This window comes from Ambystoma mexicanum, chromosome 4q (genome assembly GCF_040938575.1).
Source record: "Ambystoma mexicanum isolate Mex_15411 chromosome 4q, UKY_AmexF1_1, whole genome shotgun sequence".
In the NCBI taxonomy this organism is placed as follows: domain Eukaryota; kingdom Metazoa; phylum Chordata; class Amphibia; order Caudata; family Ambystomatidae; genus Ambystoma; species Ambystoma mexicanum.
In genome coordinates this window covers 868520069-868541155 of record NC_090928.1, presented here as the reverse complement: position 1 = coordinate 868541155, position 21087 = coordinate 868520069, and the positions used below count along the sequence as shown (strand labels likewise).

The 21087-nt window shown below is 43.8% G+C and overlaps 1 protein-coding gene across 1 annotated transcript in view; it reads left to right on the top strand.

Annotated features, from left to right (window-relative positions):
• Positions 1 to 21087, top strand: part of EPAS1 (endothelial PAS domain protein 1) — a 434103-nt gene that overhangs the window by 287637 nt on the left and 125379 nt on the right. The window contains exons 3-6 of the mRNA XM_069608443.1: positions 811 to 962; positions 2665 to 2743; positions 11778 to 11896; positions 11997 to 12199. Of these exons, the coding sequence (XP_069464544.1) occupies positions 811 to 962; positions 2665 to 2743; positions 11778 to 11896; positions 11997 to 12199 (553 nt within the window). The remainder of the gene's footprint in view (positions 1 to 810; positions 963 to 2664; positions 2744 to 11777; positions 11897 to 11996; positions 12200 to 21087) is intronic.

Here is a 21087-nt window from a genome sequence, read left to right as displayed (position 1 = left end):
CTTGACTAGACCGATGCCAATGTGGTGTAGTATCTGGAGTGCAGGCCTTTCTATTTCATTTGTGAATTGCAGCAGCTGCAATTTATTGGTGCACAAATTAGATCTTTTGCCTTCAGTGAAGCCCAATTGGGGAATTATTAAGTCATGAAAAATATCCAAGCTTCTGAAAAGTATAAGCCATGAAGACATACTTCAATACATTTTAAAATGTTTAAAAAATATAACTTCCAATTGTTGAGCCTCGGAAGTAATCTTGTGATCATTTTTTGTTTATTTAACATTTCCTGGAGTGCCTACCTCTGCTCCATGTGACTAGATTTGAGCTTTTTCCAATCCAACTGCTTCTTTCTCTTCCATTTTGGCCTCAAAGAGCAGAAGTCCAAAGAAATTCACTTGTCTTCTGTATCTAAAAATGTGCTTATTCTTTACCATGGAAATGTTTTGCTCTCAAACATCTAAGCATGAAAATATGTTGACTTTCAAATGTCTTATGCTTTAGATTGTATTACATTCCCACAAAAACTAAGCAAAGCACTTAATGACCCTGTCTCTGGTTGCTGCACAGAAAAAGGTGGTTTCATCCTGGATGAAGGCCATTTGACCAAATAGATGAAGAAGGTTCTCATCTTTCATGCAAATTGATATCTTCATTTAAACATGGAAATTGCCCAATGAATAAACATTATTCCTCATTGAAAAAGAGAAGACCGTCCGTGGTGTCAATGTTTTCCAGTGCTTGATAGATAATAAATTGTTATTTGTTGGTAGAAAATGCTAAGAAGCTTATTGGTTTTTCATTTGTTTTTTCAGTCTGCCCAGACAGGAAGCCTGAGATTGAAGACGACAAACAAGTTGACAACCTCTACCTGAAAGCATTGGAAGGCTTCATTGCAGTGATAACTCAGGATGGTGACATGATCTTTCTGTCCGAGAACATCCATAAGTATATGGGTCTCACTCAGGTAATATGCAATTATCTGTGCACTTTGTATTTACACCTCATTCAACACACCACACCATTGTAAGTGTGACTGTTGAGAGCAAGGCTGGTGAGCTTCAAGTCTGATCCTCTTACCCATTTACTTTTAAAGCTGAAACCTGGCAGCTGTTAGTTTTCTGCATAGCGGCTCATGTTGCTGGTAGGGCTGGACTTGTCGACCCAACAAACAACAAAATCTGATAAGGTTTTCAGGCTCTCCACAATTAATATTGAGAAGAAGTAACAGATAAAGAATGTGAGTTTAGATGGTCTGCCAATATTTCCAGTCATTTTTAAAAGCTGGCTGGATTGTTATTCAGCAGATTGTGAAGCCCTGTCATTGTTGCTGATCAGTTTAACTAGGGGCACAGAGTCCGCTTCAGCCATAAGGTCATACAACCAAAATTCACATTTGAGCATTGTAGCACCGTGCACAATACTTTTTCAAAATGTCTACGCCACATAAGAAAAAGAGTAGTCCTAGTGAGATCGTCTACATTTCTAATAAGTTGGGTGTGGGATCATAACTGCACTCTATGTGCAAGCTCTTTTTGTATTATCTCTTCTATCAGACTTTTACTTCTAGATACACTGCTTCAAATCTCAATAACGCTCCGTGATTGTTCTGATTGCTTATGAAATCACGTTTTAGTTCTAATCCCCGTTTCAGGTAGTTTGTGAAGCCTGATTGGGCAGAACTATGTTTCATTTACCAATCAACTATCGCCAGTTTGACACAACTAGGAAACAGGTTGAGGCTCGGTTCGAGAAGCTAAGGAATGCCATGGTTGGTGAAGCTAGGTAACACCTCCATCTCCCTTGCAAGGCAGCCAATTGATATCTGAGGCTCTGATGTATAGAGCTATGAGGGTAGGCTGCCGATATGGACTGTTGCAAAAGCTTCAGTACATCACACCATTCACCACACTCCAGCCTCCACAACTCCCTCTTGCACAACCAATTAAGTCAAGAAAAAATGTCCAATACGTATCTCGAAAGACATTAATTAATGTGATACAATGTTTTTTGCCAACTCCGATAGTTTTGGTGAGGTCTGTGTTCCAGGTAGAGGGTTTCCCTAGAGTTCACTAAAGGGAAATGTCTGATTTGACAATTGTCATATTTTTTCACTCCACAAGAGAGACTCATTGAAAGGCTCAACATGATCTTTTGCTACTGACGGGGATTATCTAGAAGACACGGATATGGCACATGACGCTTTAAGGGAAAGCTGAATGTGTTGTAAATGTTTTATGGAGTACAGTACCACAGTAGAATGCCACCACACGTTTATTGACTGTTACTACACGGGCTGCCGGGTGACTGTGTGTCATCACGCTTCAGGCCGTGATTCAACGTATTCTGTAAAGAGTGGACAGAGAATTGATGCAATGAACCAGCCCACATGCGATAGATCAGTGATCCTTGCAGGCTATGCATGGGTTAATCGTCTTACCCTGGTGTGCAAATTGCCTCTACAGGTTTTCAAAGCTTTAAACAATGTCCATGGATTATTGCCCACAGCAGCATCATAAGGTGCAGCAAGTTGTAAAAACAGCCCTGTAAGAATAAACGTTGTTAAATCATTTACTTCTGATTTTAGGCTCCTGTATTTCTCACAGTAGTAACCATGTGGTTTCCCAGTCTTTATTGTTTTATGACTTTTGTTCTCTTTTTTTAACCAGGTTGAATTAACCGGACACAGCATCTTTGATTTCACTCATCCCTGTGACCATGATGAAATCCGAGAGAATCTAAAAAACAGTAAGACCTATATTTTTATACCAGCTTGGCAGAGGGTGTAGTAATTCCTCAGTCGTATCCCATTAAAAGAACAATGAATGGATTCTTTGACTCAATGTAGCAACACCTATTGAATATTAACCATATTCTCCCCAGCATCCTTTGCCAGCACTTTCCTTCGGGCTCCCTTCACAGGACTAGCCCAACTTGGTCCTCCCTGTCCAGCACACACATCCTCCCTTCACCCGCTTTCCCCTAGCATTTGCTGCCTTGGACTGCCCAGCAATTGCCCGCCCCCACCATTAGGGGTTACCCCACTCCTGCACTTCTCACTCTCCCCTCTCCCCCTGCACTTACCACCTTTTCATGAACTTGCACGGTACGATTGGCACAAGGCCATTATAACCGTCTTTATTGCTCTACCTTTTTGATTCCCATGTCCCCCCCCGCACCCCTTGTCTTGTGTTGATTGGAAACACCTGTGTATAGGTGTCGTCCATATGTCCAATAGAAATATTGGTGCAAACACTCCTATCTACTCTGTGGACGGGGTAAAGTCTAGCAGATATGGGGCTAAATATTTCAAAAGTATAGCTAGTGAATCTTTGCGCTGAATCAGGGTTGTCAAACTCCAGGGCGCAAGGGCCAGAATCCTGCGTTTTCAGGATATCCCTCATTATATTCATCAGGCCACATTTTGCATACATTTAGAATCATGGTATTCCAATTTATATCATGAATATTAATGAGGGGTATCCTGAAAACCAGGCATGGAGCCGGCCTTCTAGGCTTGGGGTTGGACAAACGTGCGCTAAATCTACAGCGATTTTGTCAGAGATTTACAAACACACACAATTGGTCTTGTAAACAAAGTAGTATAAAAGGCAGAATTATAACAAAGATAGCAACATGACACAATTTAACTATTTATTGTAGGTTAAAGACTTGCATTGCATTCATCAAAGCCAGGACTCCAGATAATATTTTGAAGTCGGAGTATTTTACTCTTTTTAGTTAAAGTTGGGAGTGAAATTATTCTTAGGTAGCAAAAATGCATTTCCACTCCATATGTGTTTGTTTTCGGCTAGTACAAATACGTTTTCACTCTAAAACAAATATCTGTTACCAACCCTCCTTGGTATACAGTCATTCATGCATTTCAAAAGATACCCTTTCTACCTTAACATTTCTCTACAGCTGGCTGGTAGGACTTGCAGAAAGATATTCATAGAGCTACATGGAGGAAGCAAAGTCATGGCTCCTATTGTTTTCTGAGCGTATTTGCATGCTTTTTACAAAGTAAAAGTTACCGGTACAATGTTTATCGAGCTGACCAGGGGTCAGTATGATCATTTGTGGATTGTTGAAATGGTGTCCATTGCCAGATGATATACTTGTTAATAGATGGACATCAATGTTTCCAATTAATGAACATGATCGGCCACGTGTAGCAAGAGAGCACATATCAACTGGGGACATTCAGGGAGTTTTCTGCAGAGAATTTCTTTTAAATATTGGGTTAACATGGTAGATTTTAGAGTGCATGTCCTGTGAAAATGGGATAAAAATCGATTCAATGTATAGACTTTTCTCAAGTGTAGATGCTCTGCCACGTCTAATCAGAGGCTCTGGTATTACCACCTAGCTTGCGTTCCTCCCAGAGTACAAACATTTCAGTTACACTCGCAAGTGTTGGTCAGATTTCAGATGACTGCTGATGCACAGTCTATATTGCCCATTATGCTACCCACAATGCATTGCAGTTTTTAGCTTCACAGAGACTCTGGGCCTAATTCACAGAACGTTTAGCGTGGTTCATAGTGACTTTGCACAGCAAAAATACACTTTGAACCGGGCCTAATTCACAGAGCGGAGCAAAGCGATGTTGCACTGCAAATGTACTCTTTGCTCCGTGCTTAATGGGCCTAATTCACAAAAAAGTCTGTGCTACTTTGTGTTTTTTTGTGAATTCGGCCCATTTAGCATGGTGCAAAGAGTACTTTTGCAGTGCAAAGGGACTTTGCTCTGCAAAAATACACTTTGCACCACTCTGTGAATTATGCCTGGTAGAATGTGTTTTTGGCAGTGCAAAGTCACTTTGCTCCGTGCTAAATGTTCCATGAATTAGGCCCATAAACGGTAAAAACAAAGCCTGTTACAGCTCCTGAACTAGGATAGAGGAGAGTGTGAAATAGAAAGCTGGGGCGCAACTGAGTTGCACATTTAGGGTTTCAAGTAACAAGGTACTGGTTAAGACAGGACAATCATTGGGCTCTCATCCAAAATATTTTCTTCACACTCATACAGAACACATTCGCCTTAGTCCCTATTCCATACACCACTACCCTGACTGGCACAGCAGTCTCATGTTCTCATAATTCAGGAGGGAGCATCGATGCGCTGTTTTTACTTTTTTTGCTGTAATCTGCGGTCGCCAACCGCTTTTTATTTTTCTTATTCAGACAAACAGTTCTATAGGCAGGGTACTAAACTGGGACAGCTGACCTAGACCTTTAAGACGAGGTAGCAATACTTTGAGATGAATGGGGATGCAGAAGTTAGTCAAACATCAATAATCAAATGACTAAGGAACTTCGCAAAAAGTTAACTGTTTTAATATCAATTATCTAAAACAGGGAGTACAACAGACATCAACAGACTTCTCACAGCATTGTTGCTCTCCATTTGCTTCAGAAAAACATCATACATATAGTAAAAACTTGTCATTGATGACGTTAACCTACACACTTACTAACGTCATCCTACTTGACAAACTACAAAAAGCTAGTGGCAAATGTGATAGGCTTAGAGGGAACATCTAGGTATATGTTCCATACTAGTCTAAGAAAGTGATAGGCTCTTTAACGGCAGGTGGAGCAACTAAGCCCTCCCCTCATACAGGTCACTATGAACGTCCCTAAATACACAATGTCCTATTGGTTACACAAACTATAAGGCTCTTATTCATGCAGCCCCCTACAATTGGTTGGCACTCTTAGATCTGTCAGTACTTTTCCACCCACGTTAGCAGCACACAGGCTGGACTTCCAGGTGCTGGTGAACTGGTCATAACCATAGCTTCCCACCAATTAGCATATCATCCATCATCACCTCAGTGGTCTGCACGTTAATTACGGCTTTGAACTTGGCCTTGGAAATGTTCCTTTCCTTGGAGAATACAGCGGAGTAGAGGCACGCTCTGCCTCTCTGGATAGGTGTGGTTCGTCATGTTTGTCCAACTTCATCCATTCACATGACTGAAGACCACAAATTTGAGCTCTAGTGCATTTATTATACTATTTTTCAAGAGACCTCTGACGTCTTCCTTGTTTTCGTCGATGCCTTCTGAACAGGAGTTTCATTCTTTCACGCAATTGTAACTAATGTCTGCTCATCCCAGTCCGATAAGACCTTGGCTTCTTGGGGCTCATACAGCCTCGCCTTTCTGAGATGCACTTCTGTAATTTCGTTGTTTTTCAACTGCGACACACTGGAAAAAAGGCCTTCCTTCTTTGGTCCAGCGATGCTATAACAAGTCGTGGAAACATCCATTCTTCATTTTATTCCTATATATGTATACGTTGTTGCATGCCGCAATCTATTCACTACATAGTTAGACTCAATGTTTCTTTGGATCTGTACACGTGTAAAAGGACTTGATATCTTCATTGTTTCTGTAGCATAAGTTTCCTCATCTCGAGCCCGAGGTGTCACTTATCTTGATATTGTCTTGATGCTTTAGAGACTAGATTCACTTCTCTTGTCTCTGCATTTCTTCTATGTCTGTCAGTCTGGCTTCGTGTGATGTCACCAATCTGCTTTTTCATTCATTGGTCCTTCTTCTTCTGGGATTTCATTCAAATGGCCATCATACTGTCTGGTATGCAAGTATGGCTTTCTCAATGGGAACCTTGCCTCCAGGATTCCCCTGGTATCAGTATTTTTACTGGTACTGCATGTGTCTCCCACTATGGCCAACATATAGCCAATATGGGCAAGATGGTTGAGGTGGGGGTACTTGGTTCCTTCTCTACATTACTTTCCCTCATGTATCCTCGGATAATCACAACAGATTTCAGTCTTCAGATTTTAGACTTCCGTTTCAAACAACACTTCAGAAGACATAACAATACACTGACACAATAATCTGTGTTCACCAACCCACAATTTTCCATCTTCTCTTTCTCCAACACCTGCTCTGTCTACCCTTCTTTGAGTCTCCATGTGCCCGGCCAGCTCTTCCCTCTGACAACATCATCTCTCCTGCGCCCCCGGTGCTCACCGGGAAGTGTGCCCGGCCCCCCTTGGACCTGGCTGCAGATCAGCAGGAATTGGATGTTTAAGGCACCAAAAGTGTTGTGGAAAAATGACCGCTGAAAATTCCAGTGGGTTGGTGAATAATTTACTAGTAAAAAGCAAACAGGACAAAAACAAACCAATAGCAGTACAAGACTTCAGCGCAAGTGAGAACCCCATCCCTCTGTGCACCATTCTCTTATACCGAAAGGAACACATGCATTTCAATGGAAGAGGTGGTCCCTCCAGACAGGACAAGTAATTATACTGAAACAATGTTGCTAGCAGGAAAAAAAGCCCCACTGTACGAGCCTTTCATGCCAACTGTGTTCTTTCATATTAGACAGTGCTATTAGGGAGGACAGCAGAGCGTGATACATTTAGTGAAGGTGAATGTACTCCTCAAATATTCACACACACTCTGAGGCAAGCGAGAATGTTTACAGTATGATGACTTCTGTCTGCTAATGCTGATTTTCCTAAGAAAGCGAGAGCCTAAAGCATGCTTACATATGCCAAAAGGGAAACACATTAGAAACGAGAGATGTGACGGTGAGCATAGTTATACTTTGGACGAAGAGCCTTCAATGCAAAGTCATGTGCAGGAAAGCCTAACACCTCACCTCACACAAGCAAGAAACTGTAGCGTAAACATGGCAGTTTGCAGGATCGCCTCGCTTTTATAATGCAGTAATGTGCAAGGGAGTACTCAAAATGTTCAATTCCAAACTTTCCGCCACAGCACCTTCAAATAGTTGCTGGTTGCTGTTGGAAAACATTTGTAGGTGAGCAATAGCAGGCAAGATCTACTGATGGTTCTTGACTTCAGAGCCACGATGTGCAGAAGCATTTTGGATTAATTGAATGCTTCATTGGAGATATCCCAGGATGCTGAGATAAGTGAGTTGCGGAAGTAAAGTAATACTGTGAGTAGTAGCGAGTGCAATATTGTTCCTTAAATCTGCAAACAGCCAGATAACACCCGCCACAGAACTATAGGAGGGAGCAAGCATGTATTTGATAAAGAATTGTCTTTTGGAACTATTGATAGCTATCTCTCTCTAAAACAAATTAGCTTCTGAAACGTCTAGACTAGGGACTAGGGACAGCACCTAGCTATTGAAGAAGGAGAGGGGTTTGCCAGAAATTCATTCCAGAGATCCATTGTCCCCAGTGCTAGGATCTCTTTTTTTCTTCACATGTCCCTCACATGTCCCTCCATATCTTCTTCATCTGCCTCATGACAATTTTGCCACACTAACACAGAATCACCATCCAGTCGTAACATAATTCTACTGTCGTTGGTGTACATATAAGAGGCAGAAACAAAGGATGTGATGGGTTTGTAAATGCAGGTATTCATGGGGAAAAAGCATTCGATGGAGAAGCTGTGGAGAGGAGCTTGCCTTTGGTTGCTCCTCCTGAGGCCGACCTACTGCGGGTAGTACAGGAGACATGTAGGGTCAATGGCATCTGATTCAGCTGGAAGATAAAACAAAATGAGTGCAAAGACACTGCAGCCATCCATCAGCCTGTGCATACCATCCACTAGGATGCCAATGGCTGCTTCAGGCCACCAACCTGGCACAAGGCAAATTCAGCCCCTCCCCCAAGAACAACAGTGTAAACAAAACCTTTGCCTTCAGCGTATGTGCAATGTGTGATGATCCCCTCCTTCTTCCACTATTTTCCATTATTATCAAACTTTCAAAGCAAGCTCATAATCTCTGACTTTCCAGAAAATTTGTTTTCAAGAAACAAATGCGTATTTTACAATGAACTCCCCCACACAATCTCCACCGACTGGAGCAGTGCCTTGTGATATTGTGATAGTTTGTACTACTAGCTTGAGGTGCGATAGTGTGGACCACTGCCTGCCCGACCCCCTTGTGCATTGACCTTAGCGAGCCATCTAACCTTTTGAGGCAGTCTTCAATGTGGCTCAACTCCCTGAGGTCAGTGGGTGAGAATGTTCCTATTACCTCCAGTAAGTCTGCAACATGAGGCCGTACAAATGTTATGTGTGCACCGTAAAAGTATCTTTAACAGTGGGCTGGGCTTGAACCAGCAATCTGGAAACTCACGCCAGGTTATCAGGATACACAGAATGAATATATTTGAGATAAGTTTACAAATGATTGCATTTAGTGGACAGTTAATCTGAAAACTTGACCTTACTGCACTATTTCGAAGGTTGAGGGGGATAGTGCCAAAGAACATAATATTGTTTGTGCCCCACGTGACATTATTAACCCTTTGAACACCCTTTAGAACTTCTATGTATTCCCTAAAAAAGTGTTCTCATTTTGCCATAATGTGTGTGGGGCACTCAAAAGGTTAAATGCCTGTGCACTCAATGGGCCTCATTACACGGAAGGCGGTAACCATGGCGGTATTAGCGCCATGGTTGTCGCCGGTAATTTACCGATCCCGCCATGGTGAATGGCGGATTTACCGCCCCATTCCAAGGTTGGCGGGGCGGTAATTCCCCATTCACCATTGGCCCTTCCCCATTCCCATTTGAGTCTCCATAGGGCTCAATGGGAATGGGGAAGGCGGCAATTATGGTACCGCAAATTGCGGTACCGTAATTGCCTCCAAGGTCCCTTTGCGGGTCCCGTCCTTAACGGCTGGTAAAACCAGCCATTAAGGTAGAGACCAGCAAAGGGACCTTGTAGTAGGGCGGTAAGAGATTACCGGCACCAGTGCCCTTACCAGTGCCGGTAATCCCTTACCGCCATCCATGTAATGAGGCCCAATGAATTGCATTTCATGCGTGCATTCAATGAATTGCCATATTTTTTTTTATTGCACATATAGTTAAAAACAAACCTTATCCAATTCATTAACACAACATTATATCAAAACTAGAATTTCCTAAAACTGATAAAATCACATTCCCTATACACAACAAATAGTGTTTGCAAACATATATTACATTCAAACTAGTATCTATGTTAACAAATTTAAAACAGCAATGCTCAATGAAATTTCATGTCAATTTAAAATCCTAAACCAGAAGAAATAAGTAGCTAAACATTCCTCAGATGACACTAATTTCGTAAACATTTCCACTCTTAAATAGTGTAGGGGGATACAAACGATAACCAAATGACATAATGCTTCTGCTTCCAATTTAGAGTACCAACACAAGCGTTCACGTCTCGGTTCATTCTTCCCCACCCCGTTACTTCTCTAGTTGCATGGAAATTCATTTGAAACCTTTAAAATGCAGATCTAGAAGTCCTAGAGGGATGTTTCCACAAGCAAGGCGGCAAGCGATGACATGCTTTTATATCCAAATGAAAATGATAGGAAAGCCTATACTGAATCATACACTATCTATTGTCAATCCAATTGTGCTTGTAGATTTTTCGTTTAACACTGCTGGGAGAAGCTATCAATTCCCTCTCACCGTAGTCCACCAAAGTAAGAATGTACGCCCTGCTACGCCTCTACAAGCACCGACCTTGTCTTGAACAGAAAGCATCCCGAATATTGACACAACAGGAGGTTCAAACACCTTCTAGTACAGTTGCATCAATTTCCAGGATCTACAAGCACGAAGAGATAACATTCCTTACTCATGGCGTATAATACAAATAGGCACATACCTCGGCAAACACAAAACCCTCGCGCCAGAATTCAGATCCGCCATGGAAATCCAGGCCCCATGGATTTATTTTATTCATTTATTGCACGTTTGTAAGGTGCTTATACATCAGCAAATTGTGTTTCAAAGCTCCCGGCCAGTATCTATTATCTATTATCTTGGGCTGTATCTAGTATGTATTATCTTGGGCCGTATCGTTTCTGTGTAGAATCGGATCAGAGGAGCAAGCGAGAATGGTCAAACATCCTCATATGGGCAGTGTGCCACTCATTATAAACTTCAAATTTAGCCAGGAGTGACTGAAATGATACCCCAAATATCTAAAATTCTTTACAACCTCAATGGGAACTTAATGGGACTTTTATTTAACTGAAAACTAAACTTACCACTCTGGACCGAACCGATCTCGTGATTAAAATCTTGGTTAGGTCCAGGGCTAACACGTACATAGTAATAGTGAAAAAAGGCCGCTGCAGACCCACAGCAGTGTGGTCACAAATGACCAAATCATCCATATAGGCCAAATATTGTGGACTTGGAGAGTCCAGTCATGGCGGGTAAATCGACACATTGTCAAATGCACTGGCCAGAACACGTAAGTAAAAATTAAATAAAAATGGGGCCAAGACGCAACCTTGGCAAAGCCCACGCTGTGTCTTAATCCGACGAGTAGAACTTCCCCGCTGATCCAGCCCAATTCTGATCATTGTATCTGAATGTAACTTACCAAAATGTTCAATAAATAGTTTATATACAACTTCAACTGGAAAGTATGTGCCGTGTACAATTGTAATATTAAATTTTTTTAACATTCACAAACAGGTCTGGTGTCTACTTAGCTTTATTAAATATAGTATTATTGTATAATCTGACGAGTTGCACAAATGACATGATGTCCTGTAAGGGACACTGGGCCTATAGCCGGTTGAATTCACAGTCCAAAATAACACACTTTAAAATGTGTGCACATTGGATGGGTTGGGCAAATGGCAAATGCCTTTTGTTTTAATGCCGTGGATCGTGAATAGCATGCGCTTGGTACCCACCGACCTGGCTGCCACAGTTCCCAAAATCCACATGCTCTTAAAAGTGCAAGAATTGAATTTGGATGCAACTTGTACGTTTGATGCTTCTCCTTGGACTCAGGTGCTGGGTTTGGAAAGAAAGGCAAAGAAGCCAACACGGAGCGCGACTTCTTCATGAGGATGAAGTGCACTGTCACAAACCGAGGCAGGACCGTGAACCTGAAGTCTGCTACTTGGAAGGTACTGTGACACAGGGTTACAAAGTAGGCACAGCGCCATGATCCGTGAGTCTATGCACTCAGACTATAATGCATTCTTGTATACTGCCAATTATCATTAGGTGTTGCACTGCACGGGGCAAATCAAAGCATACAGCGCCTGCCAGACTAACACCATCTGTGGCTACAAGGACCCTCTGCTCAACTGCCTGGTGATGATGTGCGAGCCTATTCAGCATCCTTCCAACATTGACATCCCATTGGACAGCAAGACCTTCCTGAGCCGGCATAGCATGGACATGAAATTCACCTACTGCGATGAGAGGTAAGGTAGAACAGTGACATGCCTTTGCATTATAAACTGATTTTGAATAATTATGTTGACTGTCAAACTAACACAAAGAGGGGACCTTACTTAAGTGGTAAGGTTTACCTACCTCTCTGTATCCACTCTGTGTGATCCACTCCTATTCATATAATCAACACAGGCTTCCAAGTGCATCACACCTTTGAGTTCTTTCTCCTCGTTCACAGTGCTGTAGTTGATAGTCACGAGTTATTCTCTGGTACTTTCAGACATAACACTGTCATTAGACATTGGTAAGAGGATCTTAAACTCCAATACAATCGGGGACAAACAGTCAGATAATGGGGGACAATCAGATATTGGGGGGCAATCTCAAACAAAGCACAGGGCTGCGTCATTCACGCAGTTACCTGCCAACATGACCAGTTCCAATTTTTAGGTGCTTATCCAGTCCTGGTTTCTTTCTTTGCATTTTGGGATTTGTAGTTCCACTATTCCTATTATAAAACTCAGACTCCAAGTCCCAGAATGCAAAGAAAAAAACAGGACTTTATAAGCACCTACAGATTGGAATGGGTCGTGTTGGCAACTATGAGTCTGGCCACTTGGAAGCAGGGTCGAGGCGTTTTAGTAAAATCTGGCACAGGTGTAGTCTTGGCTCCTCGTAAACACATCCCGGAAGGGGATAAACAAACCACAGTGTGAAGCTGGATCCAGACTTTGTGCCTTATTGAAGGTAAACTTATATTCAAAAAGCAGTACAGCACTTTTTGTGGGGGGCATAGTATCACACGTGCCTTGTGTGTTGAATTAGCATTTGTTTGCTACTGTTATGTTATTTGTACTTGTAACGCGTACGTTCACCAAAGGTATCTTGGCATGAGGAATACGCTAATAAGACAAAAGCAACCAAACTAGGAGTTAAACTAACTCGGTTCTAAGAAGATGATGATGTGCGCCTGAGGTAGACTGGGATAGAGTTCCACAGTTTACTGGCAGCAACCGAAAAAGCACAGCCTCCAGCGCTGCTTAACTGGGTTTTGGGCACCACAATAAGACAGTTATTCTCTGAGCATAAAGATCTAGGATGAACATTGGGGACAAGCTCCTCCTGGAGAAAGTTAGCACCAACCCCATTATACGTACGATGCACCAAGCAAAGTGATTTAAAAACAATCCTTTTCTCCACAGGAAGTCATTGAACAGCTCTAAGAATTGGTCTAATCTGGGACCCACAAGGGGGTAGCTGTAGCATCTCTAGCTGCTAGTTTCTGCAACAGCTGGAGCCGATGGATTAGGCCCTTAGACTGTGCAAGATAGAGCGCATTACAATAGTCGAGCCGACGCGTGACCAAAGAAGATACAACTATAGGATAAAGGTGAGCTGGGAGAAGCGGGAGACTTTTTCATAAGACCTTCAGGGTAAAGTGACCAGTTTTGCAGACAACAATGACCTGAGGCGCCATAGACAAAGTAGAAGAAAGGTAGACTCCTAGATTCTTCACAACTGTCACAGGGATAGGAACAGTGCCAAACGAAGAAGGCCAGAAAGAAGAAGACCATAGAGTAGTATCAGAAGTAGAAGATGCTGCGCACACTACAAGGACTTCGGTTTTATCCTCCTTTATCTTGAACCAATTGATGCCCATCCCCTTCCTAACAGCGCCCAGGCAATCCCTCAGGTGGGACGACACCCCAGTCTGGTCATGATCTAAACAAACCAGAATCTGTGTGTCGTCTGCTTGCGAGTAGCATCTGAACCTGTGGGAGCAGATAAGGCTAACCAGTGGCTGGATGTAAATGTTAAATAGCAGAGGGGACAAGGCAGAGCCCTGAGGATCGCCGCATGACAGAGGAAAGGAGGCACAACGGAAAGGAGGTAAATAAAGGGTTTGGCTCCTATTTTCCAGAAAAGATGTAAACCAGTCCAGCACAGGTCCGAAGATGCCTGCCAGGGACAGACAAGCAAGGAGGATGGCATGGTCCACTGTGTCAAATACTGCTGACAAGTCACGCAGAATTAAGGCCCCAATGCCCCCACCAGGTGCGTTGCTAGGGGGGGGCTAAGGGGGCTATAGCCCCTGATCTTTTGGTTGTAGCCCCGGATAGAATCTCAGGAGCTACAGCCAAAAGACTAGTTAGCCCCCAGTCCCAACAGTTCCGACATCAGCTTAGCCCCGGGTCTTTTCCAGACCTAGCAACTCCCCTGGCCCCCACCATCAGCGAGCTTGGCAAAGTCATCCATCACTGATACTAGGAAACTCTCAATGCCCATGCCTGGCCGGAATCCCAATTGAAAGTGTTCAAGCCTAGCTGAACACTTGATAAAGGAAGACAGAAGAGGAGAGACTAGATGCTCCTGAAGCTTCATAGAGAAAGGAAGCAGAGAGATTGGGCTGAAGTTATAAAGGTCAGATTCATCTAGGGAAGGTTTCTTTAGAAGCGGGATCACCGTAGCCTGTTTCAGCAGAGCGGGGATGACCCCTGATTGACAAGATATGTTAGCAGCTTGAGTGATAAGTGAGACCAAATCAGGTAGAATATTTAAGTGCTAAGAAGAATCGCAGCAGAAGCAGTTGCAGATTTCAGTTGCACCGCAGCTGACAAAACAGCGACTTCCAATAAAACTGGGAATGTAGACCAGTCAGCACGGGACCTGGTGTCTGCTTGCTGCACTACTGCAGAAGGAGCATCTGATCCAACAGAATGTTTTGGTGGATATTTTCAATTTTAGTAAGAAAGAAGTTAGCCATAGCATCACAAAGTAGCTGGGAGGATGGAACCATAGGAAGAAACCACGATCAGGGAGTGAAAGATTTAACCACTGAGAAAAGCTCTTTAGAGCTATTAAGAGCAGAAGTGACTTTAAGAGTAAAAAACATTCTGTTTAGCCAGTTTAATGGCTGCATCGTATTTTTTAGATAAGGCCGGAAATCACACCTTGAAAGCAGATTGATAGGTTTTGCGCCAGTTGCGTTCTGCTGACGTAGTTCAAGTTTCATTGCTCTCAGGTCTTGGCAAAATCAGGGTTGAGCAGGGTGCTTCCGAAGAGGCATAAGTTTACTGGGGGCAAGTTTGTGTGCCGTTAGCAACACGGCATTGCAGAAAGTTTCAAAATCCACCAAGTGATTTGGCCAGCACTTAGATTTGATCATAGCCGACATGTCTCTTAAATTTACAGATCGCCAGTTCCTTCTAAGTGCAAATGGGCCGCTGGCAGGAAATGGCAGTCAGTGCGTCAGGAAAGTCAAATGAAACTAGAACATGATCAGACCATAGTACTTTAGCAACACTGGTGACCACAAGCCCAGGCGTAGAGGAAAATATCAGGTCTAGTATCCCACCATGTTGGTGGGTAGGTTCAGTAACTCTCTGGGTTAGGCCCAGGTCACAGCATCAAAAAATAACTGAACTCTGGGCAGCTGTGGACAATTGAATCTCTAATATTAAAATCACCAAGAATTACAAGGTTGCAAAAGTTAACCGGAAGAAGTGTAGCTAATCCGAAAAAAGGCTGTTCAAAGTTAGTAAACGTACCTGGCAGCCGATATAAAATAGGAAAATGCACTGACTATGCAGCTGAGACGGTAAAACGTACTAGGATTGCCTCCATGTCCAACTCTTGAACAGGGTTACATTTTCAAAGAGGATTTAAACAGAATAGCAATCCCCCCACCAGGATGCACTGAGTTTCTGTCCTGATGAATATTCTTGTAGCCCTCCTGGAGAAATTGTGAGAAAAGAGGGGCAGAAGTGATATTCAACAAAGTTTCGGTCACACAGATGAAGTCAGGTTTTTCATCATTTAGTAGGTCACAGACATGATCAGCATGTGCAGTCATAGAGCGCAAGTTAACTAAAATGGCGTGCAGACCCGTAGATTTGTGTGGTACAGGCATGCAACCCACCGGTCCACTACCATCAAAGCAATGTGGGAGAGCTATAGTTGCAGGTGCTAGAAGCAGCAGCTGATAGCTTGAATAACCTAAGGTTCGCCCTTCCGGCCCATCCATGACCCAGACAGGCCCAGATGGCATTAACTTTGGCACAACTTTGGCGCGACAGGCTCTCTCCCGCTGCTCCCGACCTCTGCACTGTCTTAGCCTAGGATCTCTATACTTGCACATGTCTATTAACGTAGCCAATCCCTTCGTCCTGCGAATAAGCAGTGAGAAGGGACTAGCTGCCAGTAGTGTATGCAGGTAAGAACACAAACGGAGGACTACTAGACCGAGTACGAGCCTCGGAGTCCATGTGAGACCAGGCACCCTCTGTTGCCGATACCGCCGCACAGGGGAATTAGATTTAAAAAAAAAAAAAGGAAAAGTAAAGTAAAAAGAAAATAAAAGCGCTATGAATAGCGTGAGTGTATAAAGGTTTGTGGTGCTCAGTCACCTGCTGTGGGCCGGGTCAACCCAAAGCCTAAAAGGAACAAATATTATGAACAATGAAAAAGGAAAATAAACAGCAAAAGCACCAGGGGCTATCGCCTTACTGTGTGCATCCCGTGAATGGACACCATGCAAACTGGGAAAGGTTTAACTCCGAGGTCTGACAGGCTGATATGGCAGCTCAGTGAGGCCGAGGGGTGAGGGATTGCACTGCCCACACTGAGGCTGCGCAGCACTCACCAGAAAACCGCAAACGCGTGTGCTACTGCTTTTGTGAAAGTGGATTGCTCCAACAGTTTTATTTTGCTGGAGCAGTGTTTTATCACAAAAGAAATAATCCAGTGCTATTCCGACAGGGCCTTCTGTGGCTGTATGACAATTATTTTGGATGCTACTGTATGCAGGGGTGTTGCAAGGTTTTTAAAAGATTTGGGGCTATGCTAATGTCAGGACTGTTGGGACTCGGGGCTAGCTAGCCTTTTGGTTGTAGCCCCTGGGCTTCTATCCAGGGCTACAACCAAAAGGCCCAGTGCTATAGCCCCCCAGCTCCCGCTAGTGACGGCTCATTGTACGTAGCTTCACCCGTACCAACAAAAGGTCAAGAAGCAGGTAGGGTAAGTGAATCTCTCTCTCTGTAAGCTGGGGCTGCTTTTTGTGCTAGGTCAGGTGTCCCTAACCTGAAGCTCTCCTGATGTTTGGGACTAGGATTCCCATGATTCTCACCATGGATGATGTTGGCTCGAGCTGAAGGGAGTTGTAGTCCAAAACATATGACGAGCCAAAAGTTGCAAACTCTTGTGCAAGGTGAAGGTGTGCCAATTAAGAAAGATTACAAACACTTGTGTATAGAATACAAATAAATCCACTTGCGTTTTGCAAATTCGGCTGCATGATATTTGGAAATCCTACGCATCTTCTTGAAATCTTGAATCCTGAATGGTACAGCTGCACCCTCTGCACAAGTCAGAACATTTTCCGACATTGGCAAGGCAGAAAGCTGGGGGGAACCGATTCCTGTCGGCAGACTGCCGCACCTGTTATGCGGTAAGAGGCTTCCGTGTGCATGGAAGAGTATGTCAGTAGGTGGAGGGAGAGAAGGAAGGCAGAAGTTGATACTTACCTTACGGGAGTTCCCAGATACTGGGATCTTAGTTTTGGCATTGCATATATGGACGGTCCATATGCCAGGTCCGGGTTTTCCCCCGTGCACCTCAACTTTCAGGTTGAATTAGTTTAAATTTTACAAACAGCCACCTACCATCTAGCTGTAAATAATCCACACATAGGAGTGTGCTGTCAATAACCTTTTTCGATACTTACATTATCACCTCCCCAATGGGTTCTCCATCTGTCAACATGACTGCTAGCCCTGCGTCAGCCTTATTCTCTCTCCATTGTTGGCCCGGCGGACCCATGATTACATGATGGAAAGGACACGTGTAAGATATGTACATAATTGTATGCTCATTCAAAACAGCAAAGTTATCTAGCAAAAGCTACCGAATGATAATGTCAATACAAACATTGAGACCTGTTTCTGGTATTTTATGAGGAAACACACGACTATGCAAGAGCACACACATGGCAAAAAATGTATAAATTATACACCCATAAAATGTACAGTGCCCGAACCCCTTCTCCAACCTAAGTCCTACATTTCCCAATCAACAATGCAGTCAGTAAAGCGTACAGGCCAGGCAAGCAGAGACGCTCCCCAGATGAAGCCGCCCTTCAAATACACCCAACATTTGCAAAGGAAGTAGAGGCGCAGCCCATAGAGCACCCCAGCTATTGCATGAAATGTGTAAAGCCCGTCCCGTCTAGCTGGCTAGGTCTTCCGTGCCACGCAACTAGTCGACAATTCGAACTTGCAAAAAGGAGCAAAGCGCAGTGTAGAGCAGCGTAGAGCAGCGTAGAGCACGCATCCAGCTCTTTCAAAATTGCCCTTAAACATCAACTCCAGACCACAAAGCCTTTGGATCAGGAATATGCACCACATGACTTAGGGAATCGGGATGCCAGCTCCTGCCACAGGAATGGGTTATGTAGACAAGTAGGCTCAAACACATCTATGGCATTTGAGAATGACAATGTATCCACTGGCAGAGCATGCAAGTCATTGGAGATCCGTAGGCTGCAGGCCCCCGTTTTAAATCCCATCCAAACCACTGCAGTAGATCAGCATTAATTCAGGCAAAGCTACTTGTGTTCTGTTACATCCAGGAGAGGAAAAACACAACGTCCCCGTGCTGTCAACCCCAACAAACATCACATTTGGAAACCATAAGGTCAATTAGCAGCAAAACAAGAGTATGAAACAAATTCCAAGAAATGCATTAATGATAAGGCATATATTTCCCAATACCAAACATGCATATTATTAATTACAGGACGCCATTAGGTAGAAATAAAGTGTATTATACATGAAGCCAAAAATAGCTATAGTTCTTTAAGCAAGTGAATGGTTAACGCTCGTCGTACATCATAAATGGGGCACCACTGGTGCACAGGTGTCATTGAAATAGATCTGTTTACTCATGAGCATCTCAACGGCACCAGCCGCAGCCTCCGCCATTAGCAGCACAGGCGTTGCTAGGGGGGGGGGCTAAGGGGGCTATAGCCCCTGGTCTTTTGGTTGTAGCCCCGGATAGAATCTCAGGAGCTACAACCAAAAGGCTAGTTAGCCCTGAGTCCCGAGAGTCCTGACATTAGCATAGCCCCGGGTCTTTTCCAGACCGTCACTGCTGGCCCAATTGCTTGTATTTAAGGCTTCGGGTAATAAAGGTATACAGAAGAATATACCCTATTTCAAAATACCCCATTGTTTTCTTACACAGAATCTTCATGAAAGATTTGGGCCCTCATTACGAGTCCGGCGGTATCTGTAACGTTAGAACTGTCAGGCTGCCGCCAGACGCGTAGTGAATTACCGGCGCCGGACTTGCCAGATTTACCGGGGTATTACATCCCTGGTGGTCCAGTAAATCCGGTGCCGGCTATTCTGTTACTCCCCATTCCCATGGAGTCCCATAGGACTGGTTGTTGGCACGCTGAATGGTAAAATCCAACCAGGTTTTCAGAATGTTTCCCATAGGACTCCATGGGAATGAGGACCACGGAAACACTGGCACCCTGTCGTAATGGTGCCGGTGTTTCCGCGTACGTCTGCGGGTGCCATTCGCCCACCAGGTCAGACCTGGTGGGCGGAATGCCACCCGCCTGCAGAACTCGTAGTTTGCCGGTCAGGAAAACGGTGCTGGTGCGGTTTTACTGGCACTGTTAATTCCGGACCAGCAAACACTTAATGAGGGCACTGAGCCAAGGGTCCATGTCAGATTCGTAGAGATTGAATAGCAGGTGTGCCAGAACGCACCCCTTTTTCAATCCCTGGTTTGTACTAATCTGCTTGGAGAGAACACCTTCTTGGTTCAGACAGACAGACACTTTAGTGTCGCTAGATAGAGACTTAATCAGATACAAGAGCATTGGGTCCAGGCCCCAGTTTTTGAGTTTGTGCCATAGAAGTGGGCAAGACACTGAGACGAACGCCTTTGAATAGGCTATGAAGCATAGATACAATTTCCCATCAATCTGCCTATAGGTTTCATCAAACAAATAATGAAGGGAACATAGATTGTTGATCATGCCATGGCCCTTCCTAAAACCGGTCTGGAACTTACTCAGGAGTTGTTTTCTTTCCACCCAGTGTGATAGATGTTTTAATAGCAAGGATGCAAACAGCTTTGAGCAGGAATCAAGCATAGTGAGAAGTCTATAGTTGGAGGGATCTTCCCTGTCACCTTATTTTTGTGTGAACCAGGACAAGGATGGATTCCCTCTAGCTATCCGCAATAAGGCCTCTCTCCATGATTCGTAGAAATAATCGAGCTACTTGGCGAGCCCAAAATTCAGGGTCAGCTTTAAAGACCACATTGGAAATAGTGTCTGGCCCCAGGGCACTAGATGCCTTCAGTTTGTGGATCAGTAATAGAATATTGTCCACGTCCCAATTTAGAACAACACGATAAAACCTTCTTGTGGCATTTGAGCTGGGGATAGAGTATCGTCCCAATATAGAGAGAATCAATTCTTGAACCATGCCTCTTGTGAGACCACGTTAATTTCCGGGGCATTTACATTAGATAAATATTGTCTTTAATTGGCCCAGAATTGTTTGTCGGTTTTCAAAAGAGAAAACATGAATTTCCAGTTACTATTGTACTTATAATGCTTTTGCCATTTGTGCTAATTTTTATACTCTATATTGCTCTCCTCGCTCACCTCATCTCCTCTTTCTCCTCCAACTTCTAGTGTTACGCTGATGACACACACCTCTTTTAGAAAAGTCCCTGCTGACCCTTTTGAACCTTCCATCATCCCTGACTGCCTATCTGCCATCCAATCCTGGTGTGCCTCCAACAATCTCTGCCTCAATGCCTGTAAAACTGAGATCCTTCCCATTGGGACCCCTGCTCCCTCCTTCTCCCCCTCACTTTGGCCATCCTCCATGGGCTC